At 41.3% G+C, this 23,072-nt stretch overlaps 1 protein-coding gene across 1 annotated transcript in view; it reads left to right on the top strand.

Annotated features, from left to right (window-relative positions):
- LOC122807604 (collagen alpha-1(I) chain-like) overlaps positions 1 to 23,072 on the top strand; it is a 128,012-nt gene that overhangs the window by 12,942 nt on the left and 91,998 nt on the right. The window contains exon 2 of the mRNA XM_044078514.1: positions 9,031 to 10,702. Coding sequence (XP_043934449.1) covers positions 9,031 to 10,702 — 1,672 coding nt within the window. The remainder of the gene's footprint in view (positions 1 to 9,030; positions 10,703 to 23,072) is intronic.

The following is a 23,072-nucleotide window of genomic DNA, read 5'->3' as shown; positions in this document are numbered from 1 at the left end:
TAGATAAGCTTACCAGCTTAAATATAAACCCCAATGTCACTAGATGGATTGCAAACTGGCTCAAGGACAGAACACACATGGTTAGAATTGCTGGAGCCATGTCAGACTCCAAACCAGTTACAAGTGGTGTCCCACAAGGCTCAGTCCTGGGACCTCTCTTGTTCGGTATATATTTCTCGGAGGTACAGGCCAACACGGAAGGACTGTGGCTGACCAGGTTCGCAGATGACTGCAAACTGGGCGCCATAATCGACTCTCCAGCCGACACAAGCATCCTCCAAAAGGGCCTCATAGAAACAGACAACTGGTGCCAGAGCCATGGCCTCAAGCTAAATGCCAAAAAGTGTATAGTCATCGCCTTTGGCAAAAACAAAATGCCCACAAATTACCACATAGGTGGTAATCCATTAAGTACAGAAAAAGTAATTAGGGACCTGGGGACCCAAGTTGACAGCAATCTCTCATTTGACAACCACGTGGCCAAAGTGGTTAGAAAAACATTTTATATAGCCCACCTAATCATGAAGGGATTCACATCTAGATCAGGGGAGATCATCGTGCCTCTTTACTCATCCCTCATCAGGCCCATAATTGAGTGCAATGCCCCTTTTGGGATGTACCTTACCAGACACCTGCAGCAACTGGAAAGACCCCAAAAGTACCTCACCAAGAGGATCAAAGGGCTCAAACAGATGCCATATGCTGCCCGGTTAAAGAAACTCCAGCTCTACTCAGTGGCATACCGCCTGTTCAGAGGCGATCTGTGCCTGACGTATAAAGCCATGTCCAACCCGGAATTAATGGACATGCTGCACCTCAGAAAATCCAAATCCCATTGAGCTACGCGCTTGAGAGACTTGAACCTCAGCACTGAAATAAATAGGACATGCTGGAGGGACAGATTCATAACCCAGAGGCTCCCTTCACTCTGGAATAAAATCCCAGTCCAGGTTAGGCAGAGTCCCTCACTGACTCTGTTCAAGAGGAATCTTGATGAGTGGATGGGAGATCGTAGGTTTACCCCGGGTATCAATTCTGTGTCACTGTTAGACAGAAGCACAGTATACTAACCTCGAAAAAGGGCATAGCAAAATAAATTTAAAATGGGTGGCGAAAGCCAAACACATTCTGGCTAGGCTTATAAATGCCCTAGGGCAGATAGCCTAGTATGAACCTATGAACCTATGAACAAGGAGTTTCTAACAGTGTATGCAGGAATTTAGAAAGATGGGCTATTTTAAATCAGCAAGTCTTGAAGCAATCAGATAACAAGAAAAGCTGTTAGACCAGTTTTATAAACTTTAACACCACCACAGAAATATGGGGGAACCAGTTTCAGAGGAGATCAGAAATAAAAAAACAATGCCAGCAAATATATAAAATAATTTAGTCAGCAAATATATACAAGAATTCAGTCAGGAAAAAAATAAGACAATGCAGAACTCTGAAAAGTTAAAGTGCCAAGCATTTTACTTATCAGCAATTATATTTCCAGATTGTTTGAGAGTACTCTTCAGTCAGAACAAAAGGAGTTTCTAACAGTGTATGCAGGAATTTACAAACTGGGCTATTTTAAATCAGCAAGTCTTGAAGCAGTCAGATAACAAAAAAGCTACTAGACCAGTTTTATAAACTTTAACACCACCTCATAAATAGGGGGGTGGCTAGTTTCAGAAGAGATCAGAAACAAAAAGCAATGCCAGCAAATATATAAAATAATTCAATCAGGCAAAAGTTAAGACAATGCAGAACTCTAAAAAATTAAAGTGCCAAGAATTCTACTTATCAGCGATTATATTTCCAGATTGTCTGAGAGCACTCTTCAGTCAGATCACAAAGAGTTTCTAACAGTGTATGCAGGAATTTACAAACAGGGGCTATTTTAAATCAGCAAGCCTTGAACCAATAAGATAACAAAAAAGCTATTAGACCAGTTTTATAAACTTTAACACCACCACAGAGATAGGGGAGGAACCAGTTTCAGAAGAGATCAGAAAAAAGCAATGCCAGCAAATATATAAAATAATTCAGTCAGCAAATATATAAAATAATTCAATCAGGCAAAAAATAAGACAATGCAGAACTTTGAAAAGTTAAAGTGGCAAGAATTCTGTTTATCAGCTATTATATTGTTCTATGTGTCTAGACTTCAAAGTCCAGTATTAACAAATCTTCTGTGTTTTATATTGTCATCGGCCCAAACTGCAGAATCTTTTACAAACGCTTTCTATAGACACCTACAGGAATGCATGGATCGTGCTATCCCAAAAAAAAACAAGACTCATTCCTCCAAAGGCAGGAGACCTGTCTGGTGGACCCCAGCCATAAATAAGCTATACAACAGAAGGAGGAAGCTACTAAATGATAGAGCAAAATCCCAAAAAGGGAAGGCATCTCTGATCAGTACTAGCAAGAAACTATGAGCCCTCATAAAATCATCTAAGGCCAGCTTTGAAAGAAAAATTGCACAAGATGCTAAAGATAATCACAAGGCCTTCTTTAGTTATGTCAGGAACCTGGGTGGCAACTCCCAGATATGCTCTGAGTTAGTTCAAAATGACAAAAAATACACTGAACCCACAGACATTGCCAAAATCCTGGCAGACAGGTTCAGTGCAAACCTCTCCCCCACTTCCCCCCCAAAAGAGCAAATGTCTATCCCAACAGAGTGTAGCCTCCCTGACATCACAGATGCACAGGTGAGAGCTGCCCTCTCCAAAGCAAAAAACACAGCATCAATGGGACCAGACGGTGTCCCGGGCTGCATCTTACACGAACTCCAAGAAGAACTGAACCCTCACATAAAGTCACTGTTCAATCTCAGCTTTACTACAGGATATGTACCCAAGGGTCCCACTCCACAAAGGCGGTGCCACAACGGACCCCGGAAACTATCGCCCTATAAGCCTGACTAGCCTGGTTTGCAAAGCTATGGAGCGTATCATCATGAAACTCATAAACAAAGACATTGGGAACCTCCAAACACTGGATCCTACTCAATTCGGCTTTGTAAAGGGCAGATCTTGCCTCTTGAACCTGGTCGACTTCTTTGAAACAGTCACCAATGCCATAGATGAAGGGAAGGTAGTCCACACAGCCTACCTGGACCTCGCAATAGCCTTCGACACAATACCCCACTCGGGCATCATAAATAAGCTCACCAGCTTAAATATCAACCCCTATGTCACAAGATGGGTTGCAAACTGGCTCAGGGATAGAACCCACATGGTCAGAATTGCAGGTGCCATGTCAGACTCTAAACCAGTTACAAGTGGCGTCCCACAAGGCTCAGTCCTGGGACCTCTCTTGTTCAGTATATATTTCTCTAAGGTACAGGCTAACATGGGAGGACTATGGCTGACCAAGTTCGCAGATGACTGCAAACTGGGTGCTATAATCGACTCGCCGACTGACACAAGCATCCTCGAAAAGGGTCTCACAGAGATGGATAACTGGTGCCAGAGCCATGGCCTAAAGCTAAATGCCAAAAAGTGCATAGTCATCCCCTTTGGGAAAAACAAAGTGCCCACAAATTACCACATAGGTGGTAATCCATTAAGTACGGAAGAAGTAATTAGGGATTTGAGGACCCAAGTAGATAGCAATCTCTCCTTTGACAATCATGTTGCCAAGTGGTTAGAAAGACCTTCTATATAGCCCACCTTATCACGAAAGGGTTCACATCTAGATCAAGAGAGGTCATTGTGCCTCTCTACTCATCACTCATCAGGCCCATAATTTAATACAATGCCCCATTTGGAATGTACCTTACCCAACACCTGCAGCAACTGGAAAGACCCCAAAAGTACCTCACCAAGAGGATCAAGGGACTCAAACAGATGCCATATGCAGTTAAGCTAAAGAAACTCCAGGTCTTCTCAATTGCTTACCGCCTACTCAGAGGCGATCTGTGCCTGACGTATAAAGCTATGTCCAACCCAGAATTAATGGACATGCTCCACCTCAGGAAATCCAAATCCCTTTGAGCTACACACTCCAGGGACTTAAACCTCAGCACAGAAATAAATAGGACATGCTGGAGAGATAGATTCATATCCCAGAGGCTCCCCTCACTCTGGAACAAAATCCCAATCCATGTTAGGCAGAGCCTCTCAATGACCCTCTTCAAGAGAAATCTTGACGAGTGGATGGGAGATCGTAGGTTTACCCCTGGGATCACTTCTGTGTCCCTACTAGACAGAGGCACAGTAAACTAACCTCAAAAGGGCTATCTTCTGTGACCTACTATACAGAGGCACAGTCAACTAATCTAAAAGGGTGGCGAAAGCCAAACACACTCTGGCTAGGCTTATAAATACCCTAGGGCAGATAGCCTAGTATCAACCTATGAACCTATGAACCTATCACACCTCTTATAGTAGTTGCTCATTACACTTGTTAATACAATTTGTTTGGAACTGATTTGTGTTATCTTATAGGTCTGATTTAGCAGTGGTTATTCATTTAAACTTTCTGATGTAGTTATCTACTGTGATGGCTTTTGTTAAGGTTAGATTGGCTTAAATGCTGATTTAGCACTAAGGTTTTTAACTTTTTTTGAGTTGCTTTTTAAGTTAGATGACACTCAAATTAAGGGTAACGCACTTATTACAGTATGATCATAATTGTTAAATTACACATCCGGAATATATTAATCCAGGCATATAGGTCAGATTTAGGATTGTCTTACTATTTACACTTTATGAACTAATTACTTTTGATGTTCTTTCACGTTTAGGTCATATATACTTAAACTTAAGGGTTATACTTTAACTACAGTTTAAGTATTTTCACAAATAACTTGCTTTTGTGTGTTTTTTAAATCAAAGTTTGACTTGCTGATCTTAATTTTGGATGCTTTAAAACAATTCATATTCACTAACCTTAAGTTGCATAAATAAATTCCTTTTATAGTGAAAACAGTGTGAAGTTTATCTTTTAAATTCACCTGTTAGAATTAATAGCATCTGCGCCCACTGTAAAGAATGCAGACAACTGTGTCATACCACTGACTGTAAAATTATCAACAATTGATCTCTTAGTAACACAAATTTAGAACTCTCATTAAATACTATTTACTGCTTTATTACACATTGGAAAGAGGACTTAGATTAATTCATTTGGAAATCAGAAAAGAAGGTTCAAACTGGCACAAATAAAATGAGAAGTGATTAGAAAATTCCAGGACAAAGCAAGTGCAGACCTGAACAACTCTGATCTATAAAATGATGAACCTTTGTTTACTACACTCACAAGACAGCACAAGTACCTCTAATATTAATGACTGTGATTCAGTAGCAGCTATTTTTCACAGAGGTACCTGATGAACCTCGTCTAGGTAATGGCAAGACCCTTCTTAATGCATTATGAAAAGACATTTCCTTTATTAATAATGGTCTTGGCCATGCAGTTGCTCAATTTGCTATGAAAATTAATACCTTTGACAGCCATGGTTCAATGTACTAGTTCCACAAAATTCACAGTTTGTTTTGAACTTAACGGGTACTAAGGATCCTGATTTGATTATTGATCAGGAAACTTCTAACATTCCTCTTATAGAGAAAATAAATAACCATAAGGGTAACATTGGTAAATGGGATGGAAATAAATTGAAACATAAAATGTTAGCAAAACAGGGAAAATAAAGTCAGGGGTTTAACTGTAAATAAGGACTCTGACTTAATTACTGATCAGGTATTTCTCACTGTTGAAGTTAACAGTAATGATACTATTAAAAATAAGGGTGAACATAACCAATATATAAACAGGGTAAGAAAAAAATGAAAAAAAAAAGAAAAAAAAAACAGGATAACACAAATCCATCCAAACAAGTAGAAAGATCCGGCTACAGAATGGAAACCTGGTGTTTCTCAAAACACCAATTATTTAAGATCATAACTGATTGCTGAGTCAAAGCAGCTCTGCCTTACTTAACCTTTCTGAAAGTGACTATACAGTTAGTGCACACCTCTCTGAAGGTGACTATGCAGTTAGTACACACCTCTCTGAATGTGATTGCACAGTTAGTACACACCTCTCTGAAGGTGACTATGCAGTTAGTACACACCTCTCTGAATGTGATTGTACAGTTAGTACACACCTCTGTGAAGGTGACTATGCAGTTAGTACACACCTCTCTGAAGGTGACTATACAGTTAGTACACACCTCTCTGAAGGGGATTGTACAGTTAGTACACACCTCTCTGAAGGTGACTATACAGTTAGTACACCTCTCTGAAGGTGATTGTACATTTATTACACACCTCTGTGAAGGTGACTATGCAGTTAGTACACACCTCTCTGAAGGGGATTGTACAGTTAGTACACACCTCTCTGAAGGTGATTATACAGTTAGTACTCACCTCTCTGGAGGGGATTGTACAGTTAGTGCACACCTCTGTGAAGGTGACTATGCAGTTAGTACACACCTCTCTGAAGGTGATTGCACAGTTAGTACACACCTCTGTGAAGGTGACTATGCAGTTAGTACACACCTCTCTGAAGGTGACTATACAGTTAGTACACACCTCTCTGAAGGGGATTGTACAGTTAGTGCACACCTCTCTGAAGGTGACTATACAGTTAGTGCACACCTCTCTGAACGTAATTGTACAGTTAGTAAATATCTCTCTGAATGTGGTTGTACAGTTATTATACACCTGTCTGAAGGTGACTATACAGTTAGTAAATACCTCTCTGAAGGTAATTGTACAGTTAGTACACACCTCTCTGAAGGTGACTATGCAGTTAGTACACACCTCTCTGAAGGTGACTATACAGTTAGTACACACCTCTGTGAAGGGGATTGTACAGTTAGTACACACATCTCTGAATGTGACTATACAGTTAGTACACCTCTCTGAAGGTGATTGTACATTTATTACACACCTCTGTGAAGGTGACTATGCAGTTAGTACACACCTCTCTGAAGGTGACTATACAGTTAGTACACACCTCTCTGAAGGGGATTGTACAGTTAGTACACACCTCTCTGAAGGTGACTATACAGTTAGTACACTTCTCTTAAGGTGATTGTACAGTTAGTGCACACCTCTCTGAAGGTGACTATACAGTTAGTACACACCTTTCTGAAGGTGATTGCATAGTTAGTACACACCTCTGTGAAGGGGATTGTACAGTTAGTACACACATCTCTGAATGTGACTATACAGTTAGTACACCTCTCTGAAGGTGATTGTACATTTATTACACACCTCTGTGAAGGTGACTATGCAGTTAGTACACACCTCTCTGAAGGTGACTATACAGTTAGTACACACCTCTCTGAAGGGGATTGTACAGTTAGTACACACCTCTCTGAAGGTGACTATACAGTTAGTACACTTCTCTTAAGGTGATTGTACAGTTAGTACACACCTCTCTGAAGGTGACTATACAGTTAGTACACACCTTTCTGAAGGTGATTGCATAGTTAGTACACACCTCTGTGAAGGTGACTATGCAGTTAGTACACACCTCTCTGAAGGGGATTGTACAGTTAGTACACACCTCTCTGAATGTGACTATACAGTAGGTACACACCTCACTAAACGTGATTGTACAGTTAGTAAATACCTCTCTGAAGGTGATTGTACAGTTATTACACAACTCTCTGAAGGTGACTATGCAATTAGTACACACCTTTCTGAAGGTGATTGTACAGTTAGTACACACCTCTCTGAAGGTGATTGTACAGTTAGTACACACCTCACTGAAGGTGATTGTACAGTTAGTACACACCTCTGTGAAGGTGACTATGCAGTTAGTACACACCTCTCTGAAGGTGATTGTACAGTTAGTACACACCTCTCTGAAGGGGATTGTACAGTTAGTACACACCTCTCTGAAGGTGACTACACAGTTAGTGCACACCTCTCTGAATGTGTTTGTACAGTTAGTACACACCTCTCTTAAGGTGATTGTATAGTTAGTACACACCTCTTTGAAGGTGACTGTACAGTTAGTACATGACTCTCTTAAGGTGACTATGCAGTTAGTACACACCTCCATGAAGGTGACTATACAGTTAGTACACACCTCCATGAAGGTGACTATACAGTTAGTACACACCTCTCTTCAGGTGATTGCACAATTAGTACACACCTCACTGAAGGTGACTATACAATTAGTACACACCTCTCTTAAGGTGATTGCACAGTTAGTACACACCTCTCTGAAGGTGGCTATACAGTTAGTACACACCTCTCTGAAGTTGATTGTACATTAGTACGCACCTCTCAGAAGGTAATTGTACAGTTAGTATACACATCTCATAAGGTAATTGTACATTTAGGACACAAGCACATTTAATTTTTTGTGACAATGGTCATGGTAATCTGGTACCAAAGTTCCACCTGCTGTGATATAATTATTAAAACAAATGAACATAAAACATATCAACTCCGCAACTCTACACCTCACTAATAATCTTCAATCTCAGAAACTCAGACGCATGAAGGGAAGAGCTCTGTAAGGTCTCTGTAAGGTACCTTTAATTGACTATCAAATTACACAAATTTATGAAGACAAGGCAGGCTGTGTTAACAGTTTACTGTGGCTGCAAACAATGATCAATCCATGCCTGCTGCTTATCTCAACCTGGGTAAGGCTTTTGACACCATTTCCCATGCTGGTATTATTGAACAATTAGGCAAGCTTAAACACCTAGACTGTCTACTGGGCTGCAAATTGGCTATCCAACAGACCCCATGTTGTGAAAGCTGCAGACAATATCTCAGAATGCAAAATTGTAAATAGTGGGTAGCACAGGTATCAGTGCTAGGCTCCATCTTGTCTGGAATTTATCTTGCAGACATCCCAGCTAATATTTCACAAGTGCCATTTCTCAAGTTTGTTGATGACTGCAAGCTGAGCAGAATTTTCACTCACCCACTAATACTAAACAGCAGCAGCAATTGTTGCAATTTGCACATACTCCGATATACCAAAAATGGTCTCAAGCTAAATGCAAGCAAGCGCAGAATCATAATTTCTGACAAAAAAATAAGTTACAACTGTACTCCCCTTCAGGCAGAGATGGTCGTAAGACACCTTCAGGCAGAGATGGTCATAAGACACCTTCAGGCAGAGATGGTCATAAGACACCTTCAGGCAGAGATGGTCGTAAGACTCCTGCAGGCAGAGATGGTCATAAGACACCTTCAGGCAGAGATGGTCGTAAGACACCTTCAGGCAGAGATGGTCGTAAGACACCTTCAGGCAGAGATGGTTGTAAGACACCTTCAGGCAGAGATGGTCATAAGACACCTTCAGGCAGAGATGGTCGTAAGACACCTTCAGGCAGAGATGGTCATAAGACACCTTCAGGCAGAGATGGTCGTAAGACACCTTCAGGCAGAGATGGTTGTAAGACACCTTCAGGCAGAGATGGTCGTAAGACTCCTTCAGGCAGAGATGGTCGTAAGACACCTTCAGGCAGAGATGGTCATAAGACTCCTTCAGGCAGAGATGGTTGTAAGACACCTTCAGACAGAGATGGTCGTAAGACACCTTCAGGCAGAGATGGTCGTAAGACACCTTCAGGCAGAGATGGTCATAAGACTCCTTCAGGCAGAGATGGTTGTAAGACACCTTCAGGCAGAGATGGTCGTAAGACACCTTCAGGCAGAGAAGGTTGTAAGACTCCTTTAGGCAGAGATGGTCGTAAGACACCTTCAGGCAGAGATGGTCGTAAGACACCTTCAGGCAGAGATGGTCGTAAGACACCTTCAGGCAGAGATGGTCATAAGACTCCTTCAGGCAGAGATGGTCGTAAGACACCTTCAGGCAGAGATGGTCATAAGACACCTTCAGGCAGAGATGGTCATAAGACTCCTTCAGGCAGAGATGGTTGTAAGACACCTTCAGGCAGAGATGGTCGTAAGACACCTTCAGGCAGAGATGGTCGTAAGACTCCTTCAGGCAGAGATGGTCGTAAGACACCTTCAGGCAGAGATGGTCATAAGACTCCTTCAGGCAGAGATGGTTGTAAGACACCTTCAGGCAGAGATGGTTGTAAGACACCTTCAGGCAGAGATGGTCGTAAGACACCTTCAGGCAGAGATGGTCGTAAGACACCTTCAGGCAGAGATGGTCGTAAGACTCCTTCAGGCAGAGATGGTCATAAGACACCTTCAGGCAGAGATGGTCATAAGACTCCTTCAGGCAGAGATGGTCGTAAGACACCTTCAGGCAGAGATGGTCGTAAGACTCCTTCAGGCAGAGATGGTCGTAAGACTCCTTCAGGCAGAGATGGTCGTAAGACACCTTCAGGCAGAGATGGTCGTAAGACACCTTCAGGCAGAGATGGTCATAAGACACCTTCAGGCAGAGATGGTCGTAAGACTCCTTCAGGCAGAGATGGTCGTAAGACTCCTTCAGGCAGAGATGGTCGTAAGACACCTTCAGGCAGAGATGGTCGTAAGACACCTTCAGGCAGAGATGGTCATAAGACACCTTCAGGCAGAGATGGTCGTAAGACACCTTCAGGCAGAGAAGGTTGTAAGACTCCTTTAGGCAGAGATGGTCGTAAGACACCTTCAGGCAGAGATGGTCGTAAGACACCTTCAGGCAGAGATGGTTGTAAGACACCTTCAGGCAGAGATGGTCGTAAGACACCTTCAGGCAGAGATGGTCGTAAGACTCCTTCAGGCAGAGATGGTCATAAGACACCTTCAGGCAGAGATGGTCGTAAGACAACTGGGTACGTATGTGGACATTTCTATCTCCTTTGTCATCATAGTCAAGAAATCCTCTCTGACCTGGTAGTTTTTCAAGGGAGTATCCTAAAGACCCAAATAAGTCATCCTGCTATTGTGACACATCGTCAAATACAAATGCCCCTTATCAGACACATTGTCAAATACAAATGCCCCTTATCAGACACATCGTCAAATACAAATGCCCCCTTATCAGACACATTGTCAAATACAAATGCCCCCTTATCAGACACATTGTCAAATACAAATGCCCCCTTATCAGACACATCATCAAATACAAATGCCCCCTTATCAGACACATTGTCAAATACAAAAGCCCCCTTATCAGACACATCGTCAAATACAAATGTCCCCTTAATACCAAGCATGTTTCTCAGTTGTAAAGGCCTCAAAGATTTCAAACCAGGAAAACTAAAGACCTTGAATAATTTGACTATCCCACCAGGGGCTCCAATATCCTAGACCTGGTCATTACCAACATGGGAAATCAATGCTCCATACCTATGGTCACCCCCTCGTTAGTCAGGTCTGACCATAAGCTAATCACCCTTAACATCCACATCCCACCCCCACCCCCCAGTAAAGAAATCACCATAAAAAACTTCTCCAAAGCCAACTTCATGCTACTCAATTCAGAAGTGACAAACTTCATGACACCTATGCAGACAGGAACTGAAAGTTCAACTGCTGAATCCTACACTAAGGCACTGTACGAGCACATCCACTCATGCATGAATCGTGCCATCCCAAATAGAACCAAAATGCTCTCATCCAAAAAAAGGAAGCCAATCTGGTGGTCCCCTGCCATAAACAAACTTTACAACAAAAGGAAGAAACTTTTGCAGAAAAGAGGAAAATCCCAGGATGCAAAAAACTCCCTTACTAGCCTCAGTAAGAAACTGAGATGCCACATAAAATCCTCCAAAGCTAGTTATGAAAATAAAATTGCCAAAGATTCCAAAGACAACCACAAAGCATTCTATAACTATGTCAAGAATCTAAATGGCAATGCTCAGATCTGCTCTGAGCTAAAACAGAATGGCATTAAATATACTGATCCGAAGGATATTGCCAATATCCTGGCAGATCGATTCAGTGCCACCTTCACCCCCCTCTCACCCCCTAAATGGCCCATCTCAATACCGGAAGATTGCCAAATTCCAGTAATAACAGCCACACAGGTACAAAACGCACTCTCTAAAGCCAAGAATACAGCATCCATGGGACCAGATGACATCCCGGGCTGTGTACTACATGAACTACAATATGAACTGGCACCTCACGTAAGTGTCATGTTTAATCATAGCCTCACCTCAGGTTTCGTGTCCACTGAGTGGCGCAGAGCTACAGTTATCCCAATCCACAAGGGGGGATCCACCTTGGATCCCAGAAACTACCGTCCCATCAGTCTAACAAGCCTTATCTGCAAGGCCATGGAGCGTATTATCATGGAACTTATAAACAAAGACATTGGCAACCTTCAAACACTGGACCCCACCCAGTTTGGGTTTGTGAAGGGCCGATCTTGTCTCCTGAACCTGATTGACTTCTTTGAATCAGTCTCCAGAGCCATGGATAAGGGTAAGGTGGTCCACACAGCCTATCTAGACCTTGCCAAGGCATTTGACACCATCCCCCACTCTGGAATCATAGATAAACTTACTAAGTTGGGCATTAATCCCTATGTCACCCAATGGGTTGCTAAATGGCTTACTGATAGAACCCACACTGTAAAAGTAGCCGACTCCAAATCCAGCTCCAGAAAAGTGACAAGTGGAGTACCTCAGGGTTCAGTCCTGGGGCCGCTCTTGTTTGGCATCTACTTCTCTGAAGTACAGGTCAACGCTAAGGGACTCTGGCTAACAAAGTTTGCAGATGACTGCAAACTGGGAGCCATTATTGAATCCCCAAATGATGTGGATACTCTACAAAAGGGCCTTACAGAAACAGATGCTTGGTGCCAGAGTCATGGGCTCAAGCTCAATGCCAAGAAATGTATTGTTATCCCCTTTGGGAAAAAACATGTATCCATGAATTACCATATAGGTGGCAGTACACTAAACACAGAAAGTGTGATAAGATACTTAGGGACACAGGTGGACAGTGGTCTCACCTTCGATAACCACATCGCCACAACAGTCAGAAAATCCTTCTATGTGGCACACCTCATCACGAAGGGCTTTTCATCCAGAAAAAGGAGGTCATTGTCCCACTGTACTCATCCCTCATTAGACCCATTATAGAATACAACGCCCCATTTGGTATGTACCTCTCAAGACATCTGCAACAACTGGAAAGGCCTCAGAAATACCTCACTAAAAGAATCACAGGCCTAAAGCAGATGCCCTATGCTGACCGCCTTAAAAACTCCAGCTATACTCTGTCACATATCGCCTACTCAGTGGCGATCTCTGCTTAACATACAAGGCCATGTCAAACCCAGAGCTGTTGGACATGCTACACTTAAAGAAATCCCAATCCCTCAGAGCTACATGCTCCAGGGATCTAAACCTTGTCATCACAATAAACAAAACATGCTGGAGGGATAGGTTCCTGACCCAGAGACTCCCCAGACTCTGGAATAGATTGCCCATACATGTCAAGCAGAGTGCCTCTTTGGACCTCTTCAAGAGGAACCTTGACGATTGGATGGGAGAAAGGAAATTCACCCCAGGGATCACGTCAGTCACCCTGCTAGACAGGGGTCCAGGAAAGTAAATAATGTGGGAAGAAATAGCCAGGGAATTGTTATGGCTAGGCTTGTATAGGCCCTAGGGCTGATAGCCTAGTACCAACCTATGAACCTATGAACCTATGAACCTGACAGATTAGCACAACTCTCATTATATTCTGTAGTCTACTTGCGTTTTTGAGGTGATCTGTGTCTCACATTTTGAACCATGAATGACTCATTCCCTTATGACCTTATATTTCTTTGCAAAACCAATCTACGGAAACAAGTATACATGGCTTGTGGAGGTCTAGGTCCCTAGCTCAATATATACCCAGTGTATGGAATAAACGACTAATACAGGTCAAGCAAACTACTACTTTGCTTACGTTTAATGCTCGTCTTATTTTGCATTATTATTAGTCAGATTTCATCTCTTTTCATCAATAATCCTGACTGCACTTCTTCCCTCACTTGTGATTTCTTATTACAATTATTTCCTCGCACTTTAACTCAACTACATCTTTTCTAGTGTTGCTATCTTACTAAAGTAAATTTCTCTCCTCTTATAAGTGATTTTTCACAAAACTGAATTTACTACACTACTGAGACCAGTGTATTCCCTTAAATAAACGTAGTACTACTTGTCAGCTGTTTCCTTGTATAAATATTTCCTTCTTCCATGTATGTAATGCATATATTAGTTGTGGATTCTTGTACTGTATATAACTGTCTGACTTGATTTTTCTTAATCTCTTTTATGCATAATCTTATACTGTGTGTAATTCTCCAACTTTTGTTTTAAATTCATGATTGTTTTAATGATCATACACTGTGTGGAGCTTTTCTCCCCAGGCCTCTGCTGAAAACTGGTTCTTGCTAAACCCAGTCATACTATCCCGGTAAACAAAGTCAAAATAAATAAAATAAAAAAAATAGACTTGATGAGTGGATTGGTCAACACAAATTTACATAAGGGTTATCGTGACCCTGCATATTTTGGAAGGTGAACACTATTAAGACCTTGAAAAGGATGGCAGGAATTTTAAGTAAGTGTAATTAAAGATGCATATGGTCCTCATAATTACTTAACTAATATTGGTCCAGTATTGTCCCCTGCAGATGAAGTCTATTCCAAAGGTAACACTTACTCTGAGTAGAAAATCTATCTTTCCAGCTTCTTTTACTGATCTGCTGAAGTAGGTTTACACTCATTGTTCTGGTATTTGAGGCCAGATGGAGATCCTGAACTGCTGGGTCCCTGATTGCTCAGAAGGCAAGGCACAGATGTTCACTGAGGAGCCTATAAGACAGACAGAAGAGGGACAGTATGCACAGCAGATTTAAAAATGCAAGATATAATGATCATGTGATAAATGAGGAGGTATTGTGTCATAGAGAAGGTGGTAGATAATTAGAAGATTGGAACCAACTGCTTAAGGGAGATGTAGAGGATTCAAAATAAATAGCATACAATTGAGAAATGCATGGAAAAAATATAAGACAATTCTTATAACAAGATTGGTAAACATATAATATGCTAGTTAAGTAAGATCTTCAGTTTATACAGGGCAGTTTAGCTGGAATATCCATATGTCATTAGATTCTATATTCCAGTATTTCTCCACTGTTTCAATATTTTTAAGTTTCTCCATTCTGTGCAGGTTCTGAAGTATTCAAATTAAGACCCAACAGCCAATTGGAGAGGAAATGAGAAATTAGTTTGCCTATTGGAAAAGCCTTCATTTGCCTGTTGAGGATGATAATACTGGACATCATGATATGTTGTTACATATAGTCTACACTTTGTGATCTTCATGTTAGATACCCCCTCCTTTTCTTTCTGTGCATCACTTTTTCTTGATAGTTACCAGACTCCACCGAGAGCCATGCTGACAGTGGTAGGTCTCATGCCTACTACCCAGGAGAGGACAGTATGCCAGAGACTACTTCATCCCATTCATCACAGTTAGCCATTCAGGAGATTCTGACTGATCCAAAAACCTAGTTAATTAGTTAGAAATGAAGACAGATGCTATGCTGAATTACACCTATGTTAAAATGTCGAATTTTCAATATTAGGTTCCTAGGTAAATACTAGACTACTTGTCCTAAAGGGCCATTATAAGCCTGGCCAATAACCCTCAGAATCATACCTTGTACCATGTGACATTGAGAGGAAGACCTTAACCATTATGCTAAATCCACCCCAAACTATTTTCTTTGATTTGTATAAAACTGTCAGTGTTGTTGCCAGGAGCACAGTCTCTCTCTGTCTCTCTCTGTCTCTGTCTCTCTCTTTCTCTTTCTCTCTCTCTTTTTCTCTCACTCTCTTTTTCTCTCTCTCTCCCTGTCTCTCTCTCTCTCTCTCTCTCTTTCTCTCCCTATCACACACACACACATACAAACTCAGAGCTGAATGAAACTTTCAGACTTACATCCCTCCAACTGAAATAAAAAAGAGCATTAACAAATCTGCATCCCTTTCTCTGAAATGAGCAAAATATTCTCAAAATAAGGAAAAGAAATCAGTGGAAAGCTATAAACTTTCAGTGATATACCTGAGGTATTTCAAACTTTCAGGTATTCATTAATTTTGTCATACTCACATTAATCTGCAAAGTAGGAAAAACAGTCCTGAATGGGATACCAGTGAAATGCATAGCACACCGATAGAGAGGCACCATGCAAACACACATATATACACACACTGACACACACAGACACACACACACTCTCTCTCTCACACACACACACACACACTCACACACACACACACACACACATATACACACTCTCTCACACACACACACACACACACACACACACACACTAACACACGCACACACACACCGACACACACACGCATGCACGCACACATGCGCACACACACACACACACACACACACACACACACACGCACACGCACACGCGCATGCATGCAGACATGCACACACACACACACACACACACACACACACACACACACACACACACACACACACACACACGCACACACACACACACACATTGTTGAATGATTTAGAGGATCATCAATTCAAAGTTTGTTGTAGAGGAATTGAATCATGAGGAATTCAAGGCTACTGAATCTTGTGACGAGTACACATTGTCATTTTCCATCCTAGTCTCTACCACTAAGCCAAAGAAGTCAGAGATGAATTTATGAATACCTATCCAAATGTTTGATATATCTGGTGGAGTACATCCCAAACGTGGCCTTGTTGTCTATAATTGGTCTGATCGGCGCTGAATACAAGGGGATGATAAATTAGATTTGGATGATATTCCCTTGGTGATCAGCTGCACCATATTTCCTGCAAACCATTGCTACGTGGTGATCAAAGTAAAGAGAATTATCAATCCCCTCAAAGGAATTTAGAATCTTTGTGATTAACTGAGTGAAAAGGTGCATTCAGCTATTTTTCTGTTAACCCATATTGTCAAAAATGGCTTAATTTGTAAAAAACTCTCAGAAAAACTGCAGGCTAACAAGAGAGGTGCCATCAAAAGTGGGGAATGGGACACAATGAAGATACACAGGCAGCCAGATTAGACAACATCTGGGCAGGCTATAAACTGAGAAGGGAGTGGGACACAAGGAAAGAGAACAGCATGAAGGGATATATGATGGTGTGCCAACTGACTACCACACTGCACAGTGCTGCACCCAACCAGAAGTCAGTCACCTCTGTAAATGTCTTCATGTCTGACCCCAGCCATTGTTGGCTTTCATGGCAAGAGCAGACACATGTACAACTCTGCCAGTTGCATAAGGGCATACTCCAGGCTGCCAGTGTGAATGTCACCCCTCTTTCTATCAAGGCCATCAATAGGCCTCCACCACCTAATAGGTAACATACAGTAACTGATCAATGGTACCCATGATGGAGAACCTACACTCCCAACCAGAATCAGGACACCAAAGAATTCTCTGGGCCACCCCTTGCTCAATGGCAAATGTCAACCTGCAGGCAGGCTGGTCTAGAGACAGCTGGGCCACATCAGATGATGACAAGGTAGGTGACATCCACTGTGACAGCTGACACTGCATAAGATATGAATGTAAATGAGTGCATATAGGTATGCACATGGAGGCACATGTGCAGTGGGGGGAAGCTCTTCCCCTTGGAATTATTAATGTAACCTATGTGATTGGACTTGGTTGTATTGTGGTTACGTAGAAAGGATTTATGGTGCACTACCCTCCTGGTGTGATTAAAATTGATGACAGTGTGTTTGGCAGCATAATCACTCACTGTTTTGGAGGAGCTTCATCTGCTCATAATCACTCACTTTTTTGGAGGAGCTTCATCTACTCATAATAACTCATTGTTTTGGAGGAGCTTCATCTGCTAATAATCACTCACTGTTTCAGAGGAGCTTCATCTACTCATAATAATTCACTGTTTTGGAGGAGCTTCATCTGCTAATAATCACTCACTATTTCAGAGGAGCTTCATCTGCTCATAATCACTCACTGTTTCAGAGGAGCTTCATCTTCTCATAATCACTCACCATTCCAGAGGATCTACATCTGATCATAATCACTCACTGTTTTGGAAGAGCTTCATCTGCTCATAATCACTCATTGTTTTGGAGGAGCTTCATCTGCTCATAATCACTCACTGTTTCGGAGGAACTTTATCTGCTCATAATCATTCATTGTTTCAGAGGAGCTTCTTCTGCTCATAATCACTCACTGTTTCAGAGAAGCTTCATCTGCTCATAATCACTCACTGTTTCGGAGGAGCTTCATCTGCTCATAATCACTCACTGTTTCAGAGGAGCTTCATCTACTCATAATCACTCACTGTTTCAGAGGAGCTACATCTGCTCATAATCACTCACTGTTTTGGAGGAGCTTCATCTGCTCATAATTATGCACTGTTTTGGAGGAGCTTCATCTGCTAATAATCACTCACTGTTTTGGAGGAACTTCATCTGCTCATAATCACTCAGTGTTTTGGAGGAGCTTCATCTGCTCATAATCAATCACTGTTTCAGAGGAGCTTCATCTGCTCATAATCATGCACTGTTTTGGAGGAGCTTCATCTGCTCATAATCACTCACTCTTTCGGAGGAGCTTCATCTACTCATAATCACTCACTGTTTTGGAGGAGCTTCATCTGCTCATAATCACTCACTCTTTCAGAGGAGCTTCATCTTCTCATAATCACTCACTGCTTTGGAGGAGCTTCATCTGCTCATAATCGCTCACTGTTTTGGAGGAGCTTCATCGCTCATAATCACTCACTGTTTTGGAGAAGCTTCATCTACTTATAATAACCCACTGTGTCGGAGGAGCTTCATCTGCTCATAATCACTCACTGTTTTGGAGGAGCTTCATCTGCTCATAATCACTCACTGTTTCAGAGGAACGTCATCTGCTCATAATCACTCTCTGTTTTGGAGGAGCTTCATCTGCTCATAATCACTCACTGTTTTGGAGGAGCTTCCTCTGCTCATAATCACTCACTGTGTCAGAGGAGCTTCATCTGCTCATAATCACTCATTGTTTTGGGGGAGCTTCATCTGCTCATAATCACTCACTGTTTCAGAGGAATGTCATCTGCTCATAATCACTCACTGTTTCAGAGGAATGTCATCTGCTCATAATCACTCACTGTTTTGGAAGAGCTTCATGTCATCTGCTCATCCCTGGAATCATTAGCCAAATTAATGAAGACAATGACTGTGGATGTGCAGCCTATAAAGCCAATAACCTCAAACTTTGATCACCAGCTAAAATCTGTCAAAGATGCCTTGCATCTACCTATTAAACTGAATAAACTACTGGAAACTTCAACAAGGTGTCTTTACCCCTCCCACAGGGATGGTATCAGAGAATCAGTATCCTAGATCTGATAGCTAAAGTGATTTTATCTGGACTTATCCTTTATACTCTGTTTCATTATACAAAATCTGGGATCCTGGGGTGATGGAGTAATAGTTTGTCACCAGAGGATGTCTATATCCCAATACACAGACAATGTCACTGTGTGCACACCAATATATAACTATAGACTAACCACATGTGACAAATGCCCATTGAGGTGGCCAAAATGGGTTAAGGCTTTTCTTATCTCAGTGACCAATGCAGCCTAGCCAACCTGAAATTATGGTAATACCTTCAGCTGAAGACAGCTATCTCAGTGGGCAGTATTTTGGTTCAAGGAAATGTGTGGTACTCATCTGCAATGCCTCCCCAAACAGATCTGTTAACTGTTATAATAAATACCTTTACTGAGGTCAGTGGTACATATTAGCATTGTCCACTTGAAGCCTGATTATGGGCGATCTTAGATATAAGTGGACCAGGATGAGTGGGATTGAGATCCCAAAGAGTCTGGAGACATTGTTAAAGTAGCAACAATTACACCCGACTCCTGGTGTTATCAGCATTTACTTTCACCAAAATGTTTCATTGTTGGCATCTCACCTCTGTACCTTTTATCTGGTGGAAGCTGGGCATAATACCAGTATGCTGACACTGCAGTAGTAAGAATGTTCTGTACTGTCATTTCATACGGTCATTCCCATCAATACATGCCTAGTAAACATTATCAAGTCAGTGTTGTAAGTCACTCTTTCAGATAATGATGATTTTAGTTTCTGGCTTTTAGGATTTCATTCTGGCTCTAATCTTATACCAAGTACTCTGTGGTTTTGGATAAGCAATGTTATTAGTACCCTGTTAGCTATGATATTGAAACATTGGAAGTTAATCCCAAATGACTGGCATGTAACAGTCAACAAACTGAGCTATAATCCTATGAAATGTTCCAACACTCAACTAGATATGACACTGTGGAACAAGATATGGCCTATGTTACTGCGTTTATTTCATGACACTCTTCGGTCTTAAACAGTATGAAATGTGCTCATCTTGTGTTAAGACAATCTTTGCACAAGCCTGTAGTTTACTAAATTTAATAGTTTTGTAAATGTAATTTTATGAAATGTTACTGTATGGATGGTTCAATAAAGTTGTGCCTAATTTAAATAAAGATTAAGGAAAAGTAGTTAAACAGGAATAAAACGTAAATGAAAAAACAATATGAATATACATGAAGAGAAACAAACCATTAAAGGAGAAATAACAAATAAAAAGAACAGCAATAAAGACAGAGAAATATAAAAGTAAAAACTAGTTAGCAGTGATGCATAATCTTGTTGGCAGTACAGTCCCTGAAGAGGTAAAATGCTGTTAACTATGCAAAGACAAACACAACACAGTATACAGATCTGACAAAGTGTTAATATAGCAGTGTGAGAAGCACTATGACCCCTTTTATGCAGCAGAGACACAGAGGACTGCATCATGATGCACACTATCTGTATATATGTAGCAGGTATGAAATGTAGGCACAGTGTGTGGAAGGAAAGAACACTAGTTAATAGACTCATGGATGATGTAAACATGAGAAGCATGTGATGGTTGTGCTTTACTGGGCACAGGTATATATGCACTGCTAACAAAGAACAGCCATCCGCACAGTCCTTCCCCATTCTGTCCTACTGGAATGCAATGGGGACCCGCCCTGTTATACAGGGGTCTGGTAGGGGTTGTGCCTTATTGTGGCATGGCTACCATATGGTGTAGGTATACTACAGCTGTTGCTGTGCATATAATGTGTTCAAACACTGACCATAGGTATATGTCCACATTTACAGGTTGAGATATGGTGCCTACAGATAGAAAGTGTCCAGAGAAGTTGTGCCAGGCAAAGATAGAAATGCTACTGCAGGCTCTCCATTAACATGGATGCTGGATTCTGGAAACAGATAAGAACAACTGACCCTTCCATGACTGAATATGGCATGGGATAGCGGCATATGTAAATGTTGTGACCACAAGACAGTTCATCCAGTCAACTCAAAGTCCCTGACATGACCCTGCAACCCCACCAGAAGACCTGAGCCAGCAGACAGGACAGGATTATAATAGGTGTGGGTCCACTATTGCAAGCCATCTTGACTGCCACAGAGGATTTCCTGTTCTTGTCTCTGAGGAGAAAGGAGGGATCTTGATAGCAGATACAGGCCTGAGTGTAGGAGTCAAACTGAGTGCACAAAGCTGGTATTATTGTATACCAGTAACATAGGTTAGGGACATGAGTGTGCCATGAGCTCAGGGTTTCACAACAACACCATCTATCCTCTGCAGGCATGAAAGCATGCCACAGTAAGTAGGTCTGCTTACATTTTGTGCATAACTATTATGAGTATTATTTGTGCATCAGAGGGTCGGAGGGTAATGGGATTGTCATATATAATAATGTTACATAGTTACATACGGGAGTTTATGTTTCCTTTCACAGATGCTACATTATCAGGTCCTCAACAATGGAATAGACGTGCTGGTTTTTCATTGAGCAATGCAGGTGATGGTGGCTTTACAGTACCACAATCTGAGGCACAAGGCCATTGTTAGAATGGTGACTGTGGAATGTCATTGTTAGAATGGTGACTATGGAAGGCATACTACCAAAACTGACATCCAGTAATACAGCTCTTTAGCATGTGGAACCTACCCACACCTGTCCAGAGTATGTGGAAGGACAGGTCATATCTGGCACATCTGCTCAGAATGCACCTTCATCTTCTGCATATGAACATGCAGTGGACTTCTGCCTGACAAATGGCTTGATGGTGAACAACACCTGGTTCAGCAAGAGAGATAGTTACAAGGGGTCTGTACTACTTAATTGAAATACATATACATCAAATACATATTCAATGAAGGCTAAACATTGAAATTTAGTTCAGCAAAACATGGAATTTTTCCCACTGTTAGGAACCACTTGGCCATCACCACAGCTTTGCCCAACGTAGTTTGATCTCAGAGTTGGTATATAGATATATATATATATATATTATATATATATATATATATATATATATATATATATATATATATATATATATATATATATATATATATATATATATATACATTATATATATATATATATATATATATATATATATATATATATATATATATATATATATATACACACATTATATATATATATATATATATATATATATATATAGTTGGGGGCTGTGGGGGTTAAGGCCAAGTGGATGGGTTTGATTTAGTGCATTGTATGTTCCAGAGTGCTAGTGGGCGACTGGTTCCTAACCATAGGAAAATTTCCGTGCTTCCCTGAACTGAATTTTACTGCCTTTGTTGAATATGTATTTGATGAATGCATATTTCAGTGAAATAATATAAACCTTAACCCGTCACAAGATCACATGCAAGAGTGGCCAATATGTAACTCAAGTAGACTCCATCCTAGTAAGGGAAAGGCTTTGGGGAAGAATCAGTGATTGCAACGTCATACGCAGTGAAACAGCCCACAGCATAAATCACTGATTGCACAATCAGCTTTAAGCAGGAGTCAGAGAAGGCTCTAAAGGCAATAGACACTAGGCTAAACACCTTGGAGATGTCTGGAGAAAAAGCACAACAGTTCAAAGAAGTACTTAGGAGGAGGAAGAAGCGACAGAGCTGAAAAAAATGACACCTTGAAATGTGTGAGGACTGTATTTTATTTACCTTTTGTTGACCAGGTTACTCCTACTGGGCTAGAAGCCTCTTTTCAGGGCAGACCTGAGGTTGGTATTCATTCTATTAGGGGAAATTTGGCCAG

Source organism: Protopterus annectens, chromosome 7.part1 (assembly GCF_019279795.1).
Source record: "Protopterus annectens isolate FY-2018-M chromosome 7.part1, PAN1.0, whole genome shotgun sequence".
In the NCBI taxonomy this organism is placed as follows: Eukaryota; Metazoa; Chordata; order Ceratodontiformes; family Protopteridae; genus Protopterus; species Protopterus annectens.
This window is presented reverse-complemented; position numbering and strand designations above follow the sequence as displayed.